The sequence below is a fragment of the Salarias fasciatus genome (assembly GCF_902148845.1).
Source record: "Salarias fasciatus chromosome 7 unlocalized genomic scaffold, fSalaFa1.1 super_scaffold_4, whole genome shotgun sequence".
NCBI classification, from domain to species: Eukaryota; Metazoa; Chordata; class Actinopteri; order Blenniiformes; family Blenniidae; genus Salarias; species Salarias fasciatus.
The window spans coordinates 5,085,417-5,102,462 of record NW_021941229.1 but is presented as its reverse complement, the minus strand read 5'-3'; the positions used below and the strand labels follow the sequence as shown (position 1 = coordinate 5,102,462).

The following is a 17,046-nucleotide window of genomic DNA, read 5'->3' as shown; positions in this document are numbered from 1 at the left end:
CAACTGCTCCGGCCCGATAAAGACCCAAACACGGGGGAGCAGTGAGCGCCGGAACGCGTCCCTGTGAAAAAGAACGGGTTTGATGGAGGTGGCTGAGATGTGTCTGACCTGCAGTCTTTGTTACGGTGGAGTCGGGTTGAGAGGAATAATTGTTTGCACTAAATGAGAGCAAGTGGAGCTTTTGTGCTGTTGAAAGAAGATTTTAGTGACCGTTTGGGCAGATCTCCCCCCGAAGGCTGCTCAACTGAGGTGGAACAAAAAAAAAGTTTGAACAGCCTGAAGAAAAAAGCTTTCCTCTTCTGTCGTCTCCAGTCATTCCTTTACGTTTCCTTTTGATAACCTTTTATTTTACGCCCATTTTGTGTCTCACTTCATAAACCAGCGATGCACTCATGTTTCAGTCGCTCATTCCACCGTTGAGTTTGTGTGGCAGCGTTCTCCGCTGGGAGTGACAGCAGCAAGCCGGCAGCGACGAGTTCGACCTGCTTCGGATGGCGTGAAAAACAAAGTGCAGTCTCCTGTTTGGCGGAGGAGGGAAGCTGAACACCAGCGCTTCGTACTAAACACACACTGTTAGGCTGTTCAGGAAAGTGCTGCAGGAGTCGATTTCCACTTTCTGCTCTTGCACCAAGGCTGCGGTTTGGGTTCGATGGCTTTATTCTGCTAACGTCATTAAATAGGACGTTCAAATTCACTTGGACACACCAGTCAGAGGTCAGGGCGACTGTCACGTCACCTCTTTGCATTGTTAACACAATATCAAGCATCTCCAGTGAGTTCCCTCACATCCAGGGAGGTTTAGGATCTGCAGCTTCATTCTGGTGAATGCAGCATCTCACACACACACTCTGGAGCAAAACTTAGAAACCTGGCTGAAATATCCTCAACCACTGAAGGACAAATGGTTTGTGTTGTCCAGATTCGAGGCAACTGGGACATTATGAAATACACTACATTGATATAATTCGAGAATTAGTGTCCTAATTTATGAGACAGCTTGACTCAGTTGTCAATGAATCTAAAATAGCTTTTTAATCACGTCATAGATCGTATTGCTGCGTGAGGGAAATTAAACTCTGCTGCCATGATAACAAACTGGAAATGAGTCAAACTAAACCTCAAAGAAGACTTCCAGTGCATTTTATCCCATAGATCAGTTCTTTTTTTTATTCTGACTGCTCCAGTATTTCTTATTTCAGTGATTTATGGTGGTTTATTGTACTGATAGATAAAAAAACCCTGACATCCGGACTGACAGCTGGGTCACCAAATGGCCACGCTCTTATGTAAGGCAGTCTGAAATACAGTGCTTTTGTATTCCTCTGTAACAGTTGTCTCTCAGAAAAGATGCCAAGACATCATTTTCTCTGTTTTCATCACATCTTTCAGCAGTCGTTGCTTGTCCTGTAAGTTTCAAAGACACGAATGTCAGCTGTAGCTTGGATGACTGGCAGCGGCATTCAGCCGCGAGGAGCCGATTCTCATCTTATTTGCGTCAAATCAAACTCTCGCCGCACTGGTAAACTCAGATTTGCTTTCAATCGAATCGGGACTGCAGCAGATATCCCCAAACCCCGAGCAAACCCAAAACAATGATGGCAGCTGTGTCTTTTTACTTGATTTTTGAAAATAAAGAAATCTCTCGAGCCTTCTAAACTTTAACATCTTTCAAACTCTTCTCAGAGTCCTAGTTATTTTCATCCTCCGAGGAAATCCCATTGAAATGGAGATTTATTTTGCAAAGCCAGTACAAATCATAATAAACTCAACTATTAAATATGATTAATTTGCTTCTCTGGAACTTAATGAAATCCGCCCCATGATTTGGCATCAAGCTGTGTTGCCTCCCTAATCAATGATGATGAATATATGCTCTCGCTTCAGGATGACGTTCAGTCCGTCCCGGCCGAGTCCCCCCCCTCCTTCAAGCCTCCGCCCCCGCCGGGGGTTCAGAGGCGCCCCACTCGCCGGGACGTGGTCAACAAGTGCCCGTCGTCCGAGTCCTCCCACTCGGGGTTGTACTTCACGGCGCCGGCCTCGCACGGCCACGGCAAGCAGCCGGGGCGCGGCCCCGCCTCCCCCTCCGCGCATCACAAGCGGGAGCCCCCCAAGGACCCGTCCCGGGAGTACGCCGCCATCAGAAAAAAAGACCGCCCGACGCCTCCGAAGAAAGACCACATGACCTCGGCTCAGCTGTCCAAGGTGGGCCAGCACAGCATCGGCCCCTTCCCGAGGGTCCAGTCCCCAAACAGAGGCGCCAAACCCACCGTCCATCCCCCGTCCCCTCAGCCGCCCCCTCCACCACCGCTGCCCGCTCCCCCGCCCCCGCCCGCCCTGCCCGCCAAACCCGCGTCCATGTCCAAAGCCGGCTCCGCCCTGTCTCCGGGCTCCAAGCAGCAGTTTGTGACGGTGGAGGTCCACAGGCCCAACGGCGAGCCGGACGTCAACGAGGTGCGGCCGCTGCCCCAAGCTCGAGGTGAGGAGCCCAGCAGGGACCACGCCACAGGGCCACAGGGTTAGGGTTACTCCAGAGTAAAGTTGTTTTGGCCCTGTAGTTGGGCTGATGAAGCTTCATGAACCGCTGTCTTTATTTTCTGAATCCACTAGACGGTGCTACCTGTTCAGATAATATATTTGAGAGGCTTCATTGCTCGTCCTCTCCTCTATCTTAGAACCAAGAGTGCCATCGAATGTTCTGATTTCCTCTTAATACCCCTGATCTGGCCTCATTTCTTCCGCAAGTGGTCAAAATACAAATTTTTCGTAATTATTTTCATAAAAATTCCTGCAAAATCCAGTAAAATAATAAAAAGTTTTAGCTCAAAATACAGCTTCAAAGTAACAAAACAGTGTGTCCCTCTTATTATTTTGAAGTAACAATATCATAAGCTAAATCTTACCCACAGTGCACTGCAGTGGCCCTTAAATCAATTGTTAAATTATTCATACAGTGACTCATGAGGTTACTCCGGGTACCGACAAATATCTTTGACTAGAAGTTTGCAATTTAACTTGAGTCTTCCCATGGAAAATAAGCGTTTTACAATACTTTTCACAGTGACTCTCTTGGGTTTGTTTCAGATTGTGGATAAGGGAGGCCAACAAGGGGATACGCTTTCGCTCAATTTTGTCTGGAAAACTCATGGATGCGAGGGTTCAGGATGTAATGCAGAAGTGGTGAAACTATGGCGCCCGGGCCAGCGACAGCCCGACGTTAACGGGGGCGCAAAGTGTTTTAAAACATGAAATGGTTCACACATGAAGCAAGACTATATATTATATTCTTATACCCTGTCGTTGAAAACTATTGTAGGTGTGAATACAGTAGCTCTTTAAACAATTACAAAGCTGTCAAGTATTTAAAACTTCCTAAACAATCAGGATTTCTGATATTCGCCTGACCGTACTCCGCACAGTATGGAACGTGACACCTGGTATCACTATTAGTATCAGTGCATCCCTAACCATAAGAATTTCAATGTAATCATCTTAAATTCTTAGAATTTCACAGTGTTCAGGATGTATTTAACCTCTGAAACAATCTCCACGTATTTGCATATTCGCCCATGTTTAGGCCGCTAAAAATCCAATGCTTTATAACTCAGGCTCTTTCATACTGGAATAGAAGCTCTAAAAATCCAAACGTGATTCTAAAATCTCTGAGATCTGTTGTGTTTTCGTCGCACTTCATTTCGTGATCCTGACCAGATTCTGAGAGTTGCAAATTGTCAGTAAATATGCAGTGTCAGCTGTGAAGGAGGGTATTAATGTTGTTTGTATAATCTCTTCAAATATGTGCTTACTTGGGCTTAATGTGCGTAATTGAGCAATTACACGGCACAGTGTGTACAACCGTTCCCGCAGGCGCAACATCACTAATCTTAATCAGCTCTTAACATTCGATAAAGACAGTTTTGGTTTGTTTTTTTGGGCAAAAAATATTTGTTTTGATTTAGAACGCCCCCATTTCAGGAACTATTTATCCCTTTCTATTGAATTAAAAAGAGAAAGTAGCCAGAGTTTGATATCAGAGCTTGGTGCTGTAATAATTGTTGTGTTTTGAGAGTCACTGACAGTGTGTCTGCCCCCCCCCCCTCCCTCAGGTGGCGCCCTGTCTCAGCTGTCAGACAGCGGACAAACGCTCAGCGAGGACAGCGGGGTGGACATAGCTGACTCAGGGCATGTCAGCAAAGACAGCAGCCCTCACTCCTCACGCACACGCCTCCCGCGGGACGCCCCGGGCGGCGCGGGGGACAACCCCTCCAAACCGGTGAGGGGGCGACTCGGCGCCGCTCAGAGCTCCAGCATGGATGGATGAGCAAGCTAATTGTTAACTGCGGGGAATAAATGTGGATTTATCGTGTTTTGGTGTTTGTGAGGACCCTATGAAACGTTTACACTTCACTAATTACACTTTTTGGACTCATTTCAAACAGATTTGTCAACATTTTTTAATGCAGGATGTTAATTTTGGGAAGTGTTATTATATACTCCAGTCTGCAGAAAGTAAAACTTTAGAAAGGAATAGAAATCTTTTATATATATATATATATAAAACACTGTTAACATGTTCTTCCATCTCCATGTCTATAAATATTAACTATGGTGAATTATTATTATTGTTGAAGAAACTTTTAGCAGTTTTAACTGTGAGTCCTCACAAGTATGGAAACACAAAGTTTCCCAAGTTAATGCACTAATGTTGACAGATGGATGTGCTCTTCTGGTAATCCTCTCTCCTGAGTGTATTTTTAATCCTAATTGTGATTTCTTCTCTCCTCTCTGTTCGCTGTCACAGATTGTTTCCTTTGTCTCACTCATCTGCTTGTTTCTCACTCATGTCGTTCATCCTGTCTCTCGCTCCTCCATTGATTTAATCATTCACTCACGGCGCTGTAGAAAGTCCTAAATAGCTCTCTGGCTCTTTCTGAAGGATGGATAAAATAAAAACGAAGGACGGGGAGATGCCAGATCGCTTCTAACGAGAGAGCTGTTAGTTTTAGTGTTTCTTTTTTCATTGCAGGAGAATTGAAGGTTGAATAGCGTGTGTCATAAAAAATTGTTTTTTTTTACTACTAGAAGCAAGGCATCTAGCGTCTGCCCGTCCCTGAGTGCTGATCAGAAAAGGGCAAAGTGATGCGCTCATAAAAATATGGATATTTAAACTCAGCGCAGTCTATTTATCTAAATATCAAACAAAATGCATGAATGAACGTACCCAGATGTATTGAAGAAAAGGTTCTCGCTAAAACGTGTGTTGGGAAGAGTTCTTTGTTTTTCATCAAATGACCACTGCCAGTAATCTCTAAAAACATGTCAGGATTTAACAGTCACAACTATTAACAGTGGCGTAAAGATAAAAAGTTGCACTGTGCCAAAAGAAAAATACCAATTTGACTCCAAGAGTGATTTATAGTAAAAGGATTGCCAGTGATCACCTGATACAAGACACTCTAGTTGTTAGTTTTCCTGATGTTACTGCCTCAGCAGTTAGCTGGAGGGAGGAGAAATGCATATGCTGGCACCACTTCTAATGAGCTCCGCCGCTGCTCTGCCGCTGTTGGATGTTTGTTAATATGCCGGCGACTGCGGCTCTGCAGAGTCGGCGACGCCATCAGGACGCCTGTAATTGGCACAACTTTCAGAGCCTGGACCCGAACCCGGGGAAGCATGGTTCAGAATAATTTACAGAGGAACAAAACCCAGATACGGGAGCAGGAGCTTGACGGGCATAACGATGACTAAATAATGGAAGTGGAACAGAAATAAGAAATTAGTCTTTGCTTTGTCTTCTAAGTTACGAAGCAGTTAGGTTTATTGCTCTTTCACGAATACATCAGCAGGACTGAATGTGGACATGGCAACACAGAATCACGGCCTGTTTGAGCACGAAAATTCACAGAGGAGACTCTCGAGCATTTGTGCTGTGAGAAAATAAACAAAGGCAGATGTGCAAGGAGGAACAAAGAGGATGGCGCGGTGTAAAGGCTTCCATGAATAATGCTGCGCTCTCTCCCTGACTTCTGGCTCTGTCTCTCCCCTGAATGTAGCCGGGGCTGCTGGAGCCCACGTCCACGCTGGTGAGAGTGGCAAAGAGCGCCAGCACCCTGGGGATCGCCATTGAAGGCGGAGCCAACACTCGCCAACCTCTGCCACGGATCGTCACTATACAGGTGAGGACCAGACAACGGCGCAACGACGGGGCGCAGACAGGTTAAAACGTTCTGAATCCGAAACAGTATAAAGATTCCTTCACTAAATATCCAACACAGCAATTTGCCGTCGAGACAGACCTGCGACGCAAATCTCAATCCGTCTGCTTTGCCCTGCTGTGAGGAAGCAGGAGATCAGCAGAGCTCAGATTCCCTCTCATATTAAACAGAAAGCTTCTGTAAAGTCCAGCCCAACGCCGCAGGGTCAGTTTATTCCTGTGGCGTCGTTCAGACCCGAGGCCACTCAAAGTACTTTACAAGAACTTGGAAGGACGTTAAAATAAAACATCGGAGGAAGCTTAAAGCCACGCTTTGTAGCAAAATATTCAACTACATGCAGACAGGATGCGACTACAGAGCTGCGGCAGCTCGGCATGCGTTTACAGCTTTCACGGTGTATTACCTGATTCCCCTCCTGTTAAAGCAGCTGACTCATCGTTTCTTTGCCTTTTACCTGTTTGTTGCTTACCGATGCTGTTTAAACAACAGTTTGAAGTGAAAGCAGAAAACTTGATTTCGTTTTGAATGTTGGTCCTTATCAAATGTGCACCTATGGTATGGTATGACAGTTCCCTTTACCCGCTCGAAGAACTTCTCTTGGTGCTGGCTTCAGTTGCCCACATTAATAAAAAAGCAGGAGAAAATCTTCAGTGCAGCCCGGATCCAGACACACAGAATCAGTCTGTATCCGGAGCAGTCCGGCGGGACAACGGAGCAGATGTGACCTCGTGCTGAGTTTCAGGCCCAGAAACCTCCGCTTGGTCTGTATCCAACAGGAGATGATTAAGGAGGAAAATTTAGTGGCAATGCTCAGGATACTGGCTTGGCCTATGACCAGTGGACTGCAAGGAGGCGCCATCAACACTTTAGACAAGTGTCTGGAGCAAAACCTGTAAACTGGTCCTTGTCTGTCCCACTGCTGGACGTATGTCTCCATAACGAAGTCCATTGTTTGGGAATGTTGCTGGTTGAGTCCTGAGTGTCTGCGTTTCTGCTGTCTTGGAGAAATAAGATGCTTTTAATGAAGAAATCATTTCAGAAAATGTGATCTTTTAGCACCATTACGTGCGCAGACCTTCTGTTGAAGTGTCGGTCTGTGCTGTGGGCAGCTGATTTCCCGACGGTTGCTCCGGGTTTGCTTTTCCCCAAAGCTGGTTTTGATTACTTTTTTTGAATCCGTCTTATTCATTTTTATGTATCTGGTCTGATTCATGTAGGAATAGAGTTTCCCCTTCCACAGACACAGAGGCACATCATGAAAATGGAAAATAAATGAATTGCGATTCTGATGTCGTTCTCCGTTTCCACACAATCAATACTTCATGTCTGCCTAATTCAATGTCCATACCAGCGCCTTCCTCCTGTACTTGCTGGATTTTCATCCGCTCGACTCCCACCTGCTACGTCAGACTCGTAGTGCTGTAAAGCTTCTCGTACAGTCACATTGCTCACTGAGATCGCCGTTAATTTCATCATTTTGCATTGTGGAGGCTGAGACAGCAAGCCGTGTGACGAGGTTTGACAGGTAGAGGCTGGTATTGCTCAGAGGTCTCAGGACACCTGGTGTGGTTGGAGCCACTGGCTCTGGATCATATTTACGTGTTTTTGGGTTGTCGTTGTACTAAACAGTTCGTACCCACAGGAAAACCAGGAATGAGTTGTTGAATTTGTTTGGCTAATAAGGGGAAATGATAATTCTGTTTGGCCACCCAGTGCAGGGATTTGTACAGTTGGTGTAATTTCCTATGGTTTTGTAGAGTGTTAGCTCTGGTTGTTGGGGTTGATGAGTTCATTCAGTCTTACTGCTGAAGAGTTGCTGGATCAAGTATCAAGGAACAGTTGCTGGAGATTGCTCAGTGCTACTCTGTTGAAGTTGATCTCTAACGAAAACCTCAGCAAATTCTGACCTGCAAGAAGGTTGTGTTCTCAATGCGATGGCCACTTTAACGTTTGAACAACAGAAAGAACTGCTGTTACTCAAAGTAGAGCACCAAAAGGAATTGGAAAACTGCAATCCGAAGCCAGATGACACAGAACCCAGGACGATACCCCAAAGGTCGGCTGAAGCATCGTGAGCAGTCAGCCCAGGTGTCCCCCAGACTCCCTGGCAATCAACTAAACAGAAACAAGTCCCGGGGCCAAGAGAGTGGATGGGAAAGACTAAATCGACTTCTTCTATCCGTCTAAGAGCTATTTTAGATCTGCTGCAGAAACCCACATTTTGGAAGCCGCACTAGAAATGACAGGAACATCATGTCTGATGAAAGCTATTACCGTGACAGGGTGTGCATATATTTGCCTGCCGTGGCAATTTGCAAGTCAACAAAAGGCTGCATCAGCTCAAGGCTCCGTGGCACACTAATCATTTTCTAAACATAAGGAAGCGGGGAGTTACAATTTTAAGATCAGAGCAGTGACCGGCGACAGACTACAGTGCACGGCCTCATTCAGAGCCGCTGCTCAGCCTCTCCACTCCACAGAGGTGGTGATTGAAATAAAAAAAAAAGAAAAGGGAGACTGATTGCTAGGGGAGGGATAAAAGGATTGGAAATAAGGACATTGAAAATCAAACAGCAGGCTGAGGGAAAGGGTGGCTCCTGTAAGTACAAGGATGAAAAGGATATGAGAGCAGTGTTAATAAGGACGAAGGATGGAGGGACTGAGTCAAAATGAAGGAGTGGGGGCTTGTTGTTGTGAGCGGATGTGAAAGATAGATGGAATGGCAGTATTGGAAAATTAATGTTTTCTCATTGTTGTTTTTCTCTTAATTGAGGATACAAATGTCCTCCGTCTGATGAGGACCTGAGATGTGGGGAAAGCTTTACTTCTGCTGGAAAAACTGAATGTTTTTGATCCAATGTGTTTAAAAAGCTCAAACGGCTATAAAGACCTTGTAAGTAGCGGGATTTCAGAGAAGTGGTGCTTCGGCCTGTTTTCACAAGTCCGAGTCGACGGCTTTTCAAAAAGTTCCAACTTGGGAGTTCTTTTCAAAAAATTGTATTTTCAGTGGCTTTAAGCACCATTGCTGTAGATGGAAATCTAAAACTTAAAGGTTTTCAGTTTTTACTTGAAAGCATCGTCATGTAAACAGAGCTTTAGTTACAAACAACAGCTCAATGAGGAAAAGAGAATTTTCAAGCAGATGAAAAACAATACGGTTCAGGTGAAGCTTTGCTGGTATCAGATAATTATGCTTTTGCTTAAATTGATTCTTCTTTTTGCCTTTGCTATCCTACTGTGGATTAAACAGAGCAGGTTGCTCACACTGGTGCATCGCTCAGCTTTTCAGGACAAGACGTTTATTAAATTGGTAAATAAAACAGGTATATGCTTTGTTTGTTTTCCCTTCAGGTCATTCGTTTTTGGTTTGCATAAATCCTAATCAGAGCTTCTTAAAGTAAACAGGTTGTATCTCATGGCACACAGTTCTGTTTCCGAGCAGACTGGGGAGATTGAGTGAGCTCAGCATGTAGAGAAGATAACAGACTCCCTCCATCCGGCAAAGCAAGCATCCTCAAATAAAGAAGGATGGATCAGGCTGCATCGTTCATCTTGGATTCGGGGGCCGTGAGCCAATCAGTGCGAGAGCTGCTTGTCATGCTGAATGTATTCATCCGGATGAACTGAATTGACGAGTTGTTTATCTCAATTAAAATGGAAGAGCAGTGTGTACTGTATTGTTCGATACTGAGTGTTATGAGCTGAATATCTGTAGTTCAGACATTGTTGGGAAATAGTGATGACAGACGCATTGGTGAGGATGGTTGTGAGAAATATTGCGTGGGTGGAGCAGGTGATCAGGTTCAAAGGTCAGTTGATGCTACAGACCTTGCAGTAACAGTGTGTAGACTCGCCTTTTTAGTTTCATAATGGGTTTCCTGTTTGCGACTCAGATTTATCATTGAAGCCACTGAAAAACTGCACATTGATTATCTTCCCACAGTAACAGGTTCTGACTGACAGAAACTTTCTTCTCCACGTTTTAGTGTAGGAGCCAGAGAAAATGGCCAGCGTGTAGAAGTGCGTGAATTCGACAGATTGTTATTGCCAGAAGAATGTGTGAAGGATCAGCAACAGTCAGTTAGACAGTAAGTGTTTCGAGACAGAAACCGTGAACCGAGTCTTTTCTTGTTCTCTGTTGTTTTACCAGAAAGTTCCATTGAGATCACGATCTCTGACAGGCCAGAAGAGAATGGCTATACACAACACAGTGAAAGACAAAAAGCAGTATACTACCTCCTTTAACACAATTCATTCAAGGGTGTTAGCATCTCTAACTTCAGATCAAGCAACTTGTGAATCCACAACCGGACAGTGCTATTTCTGTCTGACCGGTTGGTAGCTACTGTGTGATAGAAAGGTGTACAGCCCACGGTTCATAGCAGGTTGTTGTGCGTGCTTCTTTTGAGTCAGACTTCCCAATTCGACCGCTGTTCAGAAACCCCCGACGATGTGCAGTGCGAGCTTCAGAATGGAACCACAGAGCAGTGAAAAGAAGTGGTCCGATGAATCACGCTCTCTGTGGATAGCTCACCGCGGGAAGCCATTTCACACACAGTTTCTCCTGTCAGCACGCATAAGAAAACGGAGGGGCGTGTTCACTCGACCTCTAGCAATCATTCAATCAAGCTCCTCCAGGACCGGCCAGTCAGACGTGCGGTAGGGAGTCCCACCGCCTCCAAACGTCCCAGGCTCCATGAAGCTTTCACTGAATTATACCGGAACACATAGGGCTCGAAAGGCTACGTCACCCTGCAGTGCATTGTGGGCCACGGCAGCCATGTAAGCAGCTTGTAGTAGTTGTTTGTAATAATTATAAGAAAATGGGCTATACCAAGAAAAATTGGATCCTGTTCCCAAGGCTCTTTACCTGGAGATAATTCGTCAGATCAGCGGAATAGATCCATATGAACACCTTCACTGGATCAGGGATTTAAATAACTTACCTCCACTATCCGAAGCTGAGCTCGTCCTGGATCTACTGAATAGTGTTAGTTATTATACTGGCGAGGAATTTCTAAATGCAGACTCTTAAAATCTTTATGACTTTTTTTGCAGTTTAATCTGCAGATGTTTTGCACAGAAGTGTCATGTGACGTCAGCCTTTCGAGCCCTATATTCTATCTTATTTTTATTTTATTTACACCCCAGAGTCATTTTCAAAATGACTTTTAGCACTTGAATAAAAAAAGGCTTCAAACTAACCACGGGGGAGTCGTCCTGTTGGCCAACGTTTGAAGAGTCATTGTTGTGTTAAGTGCAGACATCGAGAAACCGTTATCAGGAACGCTCATGGAAGCTCAGGATCATCAGCAATTAGTGAAGATTTGATAAGCACGACGACTAAGAAAGGTACTTCTATGAAATGAAGCTTCTGAATGGCTTTGACCTCCTAACAAATCCTCCCCAACCTCTGTGACGCTTCATTGAGAGAATAATGAAAATAAAAATCCACCTTATTTCTGTGGATAATGACGGAGGAAATGGGTGCTTTGTCACCGTAGCGATGGTTTTTAGGGACAGAAAAGGCATTAGTAAGCTCCAGAGCAGCCACCTGAAACAAGGTTAAAACTCATTTCATTTGACCCACATTAGCTCGGTTAAGGACAATATAAACTACTCAGGCAAGTCCTTTCTTTAATCAGCTTATATCCAGTCCCCGTGAGCCTATTTCTGGGTTTTCTGATTCCTGCTCAACGTCCTTTTATGTAATTTTCACCCGGTCTTCGGACCCCTGAAGTTCAGCTTCCATTGATTATGAGTCAGACGAAGCCGCAGGCGGTGTGACACCGACGTTACGTCCCCGAACAATAACGCAGAATAACTCCGCTGTTATTTACTGACATTAATAACGTGGCGGCCTTCCGGTCACCTGATGCACAAAAGGAGGAGAGAAATGAGTGTGAAAAGTTTGCTCATTCATCTTGGGACCACTAACTCAACATTATTAGGCCCTCAGGCGACTTATATGGGGGGGTGTGCTCCGCGCGTGCCACGGACACAAAACACTTCGTTTATTACAAGGCTGTACAAGTGGGGCAGATTATCTTAATATTTCATAAGAATCTTTCAACTGGTGATACAAGCACCAAAATTGGCACAAATGATGTTCAGAACATACATTTTAAGAAAAGTACGTTAGCCATCAGAAAATTCAAGATGGCTGCCAAAGCAAACCTGACAAATTGGAATTTTTGAAGAGGAACTCCAACTAACACAGTTTCTTTATGGTCCAAATATGGAATGAATGTATTTTCATATAATAAAGCCAATGATGCCTTGAAAATTTCAATATGGCCACCATTTTTCAAAATGGCGGCTTATAGATGACTGTATATATTGATGTTTTTTACCGAAACCTTGCACGTTTCTAAGCTCTGTGGAGAAAAAGTTTATGTGTCCACTGCTAATTATTTGTTACACTAATGCAGTTTAATTATTAAAGCTTTTGGCTTGTGATACCTTAAAGCGATACTTCAACATTTTGGCAAATTGGCCCATCTAGGGCAATTCGGTAGTCATTTAGAACAGCATACTTACTTTTTTTGTGAGGGCGAGCTGTTGTTTATTCAGCGGTGGGTCTGAGGAGAGCTTCACGGCGGACATAATGGAAGTGGACGGTACAGTTGCTTCCCTCGTCAAACTCATCAAATACACAATCCAACAACCCCAAAACACACTTTGGCGGACACTTTATAATCCGCACATTCACTACGCTGTGAAATATTAATGCAAAATTACGAGATTGAGCGTTTTTTGCGAAGATTGCTAAGACGGAACTACTTACTAAACATGGCATCTGGGCGTAGTGATTTCAAAAGAAAAAGTAGTTCCCAGTATTTGCTTCAATGTCGTAATGCTACAATATTATTTGTTGGTGTTTCACAGCGTAGTGAATGTGCGGATTATAACGTGTCCACCAAAGTGTTTTGGGGTTGTTGGATTGTGTATTTGATGAGTTTGACGAGGGAAGCAACTGTACCGTCCACTTCCATTATGTCCGCCGTGAAGCTCTCCTCAGACGCACCGCTGAATAAACAACAGCTCGCCCTCACAAAAAAAGTAAGTATGCTGTTCTAAATGACTACCGAATTGCCCTAGATGGGCCAATTTGCCAAAATGTTGAAGTATCGCTTTAAGAGAGTGATGTTAAAGCAAGACAACGGCATGGCAAACATGGGCAGTTGGTCCTGAGGGGAGCCCAGTATTCAGCAAACTCTGCCGGTACCCACCTGCCATAGAAGATGCCGACCTTGACATTCTTGAAAAGTTTGTTGTCACTATGTATGAGAAGCACAGCAACACGACCAAGGATGATGAGGCAAGACTGCACTTGTTTGCTCGGAAACAAACATCCTATGATTCCATCCCACCAACTACTGCATCTCTTGTTGAGCATATGAAACGATCAAGCTGCCTGCATATGGGGCCAGGCAACAGTCTGCACAATGCATTCTGAAAGCCCTGGCAACTGGGGCTGGAAAAAGCATGGGGAAGCCTGGGAAGTTCTTTGGTCAACCCTCCCACCCATTGCTCAGTCTTGTCAGCAACTGACAAAATGTCAACAATGATTCAGGCTAAATTCAAGCAAGTCAGTTCAATCTGTTGTACTCATGACGATTTCAGATACCACATGGGTAACTTTACCGAGACAGTGGTAATTCATGTAATTGTCATCATATCACTATAATCCTTAATGATATTGAAATTCTGATTGCAGAATTATATTCCTCGTGTCCAAAAACATATATTTTGATATACAGATCATCAAAATGTCATTACTTTGTCAATATTTAGTGCAAATACTGTTTCATACTGGAATGAATGGCGGCCATTTTGAAAAAAAAGGCGGCCATTTTGTTTTTGAAGTTGGCTAACGTGCTTTTCTGAAAGAGGAGGTTCTGAAGCACCGGTGCTTGTATCACCAAGTGAAAGATTGTTTCAGCAATCTGCCCCACGAGTCTGCTTAAAGTGACGTTTAAGGCATAGCGCCCCCACGCTTCAGTGGTGAGGACAGGTACTGCATGCAGGCCAGCATCTTTATTAAAGCGAAATAGTGATGCGCAAATCATATTTTTTAAATGGCCTGATCCTGCATATGATCCATGATTATGATACTATCAAAATAATAATAATACAAGGAAATAAATGAGGAAAACAACATTTTGCCAAAATTTCACAGATCGTGTTTTCAGGGGTGCTTATGTCTCATTAAGGGGGGCAGTTCTGCTCAGTCGAATATTTCACTGCAGACATTCACATCCTCTCCTCTTCGCCATTCAATTCTCATAAAGTGCATGGTGGGACATGCAGAGTTTATTTCATTTTAAATTTCCCACATTAAAAAACGCCATGGTTCTGGCATTAACCTGGAATCTCTGCAGTTAACATGACATATATGCTCCTGAAGTCACTTGAAATTAGATCACTATGGAAGTAATATCCAGGAGAAATGGCCCAAGTAGTCTTGACTGTGATAAATAACCCAGAGTGTGGAGGAGAGAACTCCACTTCACACTGACGAGCGGGGCAGAAACAGAAGCTGCCGGGCCTCTGTAGGGGGAGATTTCTCCGTCTGGTTGAATTAGAAACAACAGTGTGAGAGCGAGGTGAAGGGAGTCATCTACAGCAGTGGCTTCTGAAGTAGCTACATATAGAAAACAGGCTCCTCTGTTCGCGGGTTCATACCCAGGGCCCCTGCACAGGAATTGCTGTAGTTTCTACAGATACTCTCTTTTGGGAGGCTCCTGATTCCACAGCCTGAAGTTGATATTTCGGAAGCGAAGTCAGAGTTCATGGAAAGCATGCACATTACTCTTTTTTAATGTGTTTTGGAGGATCACTGGGAGGTCTGTTCCATCGTCTTGATCAGAGATTCTCGCCTTTCAATTTTTCTGATCTGATATTCTGATCGTGTGAGGATTGAAGTCTGAACTTTTGCTGTGTGATATGAACCCCGAACTACAATGCGAGGTCATTTGCTTATCGTGGTGTTCCAGTAACTCTGAGCTCCGTTGTAAAGAAACACTGAAAATACAACTAAAACAAACTAAGGTTCTTGTATTCATCCTGGTATTGGTGCATTCCCAGTTTCTGGTGACTTTTAGGACCGTCAGCAGCTACTTTCCATTCTGAGGAGCTGGTTATTGTGGTTCTGTACTTGTCTTATTGCAAAGTTTGCCCATTCCAGAGAGTTTCTTTACCTTTGTCCTGGAAAAGTTGTGAGCACTCTGAAAAGCTTTTGCGTATATATCGGCTGCCCGTGTGTTTGTCTGTGACAGGGCTGCGACGATCTGTCTGCAGTCTGCTGATTTAACCGTTGTATTTACGGCACGATGTTTAAATTTCAGCTCGGGCACTGAGAGGAATTAATTCACTTGAGTGTAATGCATCAAAAGTAACTGGGGCTCTTTTTGGGCGCCTGAGACAGGAAGTAGACTCGTGTTTGGCAGCCTTACCTTGGGGATGTGTTCCACTTCTTTGACTCAGTGATTGTTTTTTTTGTTTTTACCTCTCAGATTGTTGCACTTGAGATTCCATTTGAATTAGCGGCAGGTGGCACACATTCAGTGATAAACACACCCCAACTCCAAAGTCTGGCTGATTGTTTGGAGACACTTGCTGCTATTTTGATGGCATTTCGAGACTCATCAGACATGATGATCATCAGTCATGTCCTGCCGGCGTGAAAAACATTGTGAGGGCTGCAAAGTGAAATCATTTTTTTTACCGTTTTCATGAGCAGGTCTTATTTACTCTCCATTCTGTTCCGTGCTCCCGTGTTAAAACAGACTTTTCATTTGACTTTGAATTGCAGGCAGTCCGATTTTAAAGAGCTCGTATGAAAACTGATTCTCATACCATCAACCTCGAATTTATTTTTGGGACCGTGGTTTGTTACCGGTGTTCCAAGCGAGACATTTTGAATTGTGAGCATCACTTTGATGAGTGCCACATGTTCAGTCGGATCATTAGCATAAACAACTCCCTCCATCTGCAGCCAAAGACCAGGAGTCCTGCTCAAATGGTCAGCAATTCACAAAAAAACACGTAGAAGTGAACAGAAAAGACCAAATTTAACCATCTGTCAAAAAAACGTGGAAGCAGAGAGTGGAGTTTGTAACAGGGGTGTTTGATTGCACAGATAGATGTTGATATATCTGATGTTTAAAGATTTTGTGTCTATTTTCTTCTCATTTCCCAGAGGGGCGGATCAGCTCACAACTGCGGCCAGCTGAGGGTGGGCCAGGTCATCCTGGAGGTCAACGGCGTCTCGCTGAGGGGCCGGGAGCACCGGGAGGCGGCGCGCCTCATCGCCGAGGCCTTCAAGACCAAAGACAGGGACCACGTGGACTTCCTGGTGACCGAGTTCAACGTGGCGCTATAGCCGAGCGGAAGAGGAGGCGGGGGGCGGCGAGGCGTTCAGGCGTCGGGATTATAATGGCACAACTCTGACATGAACCTCACCGAACCACCGGCCGGATCTCTGAGCCCTTCTTCTTTCTCATGAACTGGAACTCTAGGATTTACAAAGCGTTTCCTCCATTCTGGACTTTCTCCAGGATCCTCCTCAACCTGTTACCTCCCCACTGTGAGACCTGCAGCCCCGCAGTGGGAAATAGCTACAGCTCCACCTTTTTTTTTTTTTTCTCCGTCTTTACGCCTGTGGACTATTTGAACAGTTTGAAACCCTCTGGAACTTCTCACAGCTCTCCTACAACCCGTGATTACTTTATTTTACTTGGTTTTTTGGTTTTTTGGCTTTTCTCGACGGAGAGACAACTGCACAGCTGTGACCGCCTGACTTCACACGTTTGGATTTTTACCTGTACAA

At 44.5% G+C, this 17,046-nt stretch overlaps 1 protein-coding gene across 3 annotated transcripts in view; it reads left to right on the top strand.

Moving 5' to 3' along the window:
* The window catches only part of whrna (whirlin a), a 187,763-nt gene extending 170,935 nt beyond the window's left edge, over positions 1-16,828 (top strand). For 2 of the 3 annotated variants that reach the window (XM_030084694.1, XM_030084693.1), the window contains 4 exons: positions 1,885-2,476; positions 4,104-4,270; positions 6,051-6,173; positions 16,417-16,828. In XM_030084694.1, the coding sequence (XP_029940554.1) occupies positions 1,885-2,476; positions 4,104-4,270; positions 6,051-6,173; positions 16,417-16,599 (1,065 nt within the window). In that variant the 3' untranslated portion in view covers positions 16,600-16,828. The remainder of the gene's footprint in view (positions 1-1,884; positions 2,477-4,103; positions 4,271-6,050; positions 6,174-16,416) is intronic. The other variant, XM_030084695.1, reaches the window with a different exon arrangement.
* The last annotated feature ends 218 nt before the right edge of the window (positions 16,829-17,046 follow it).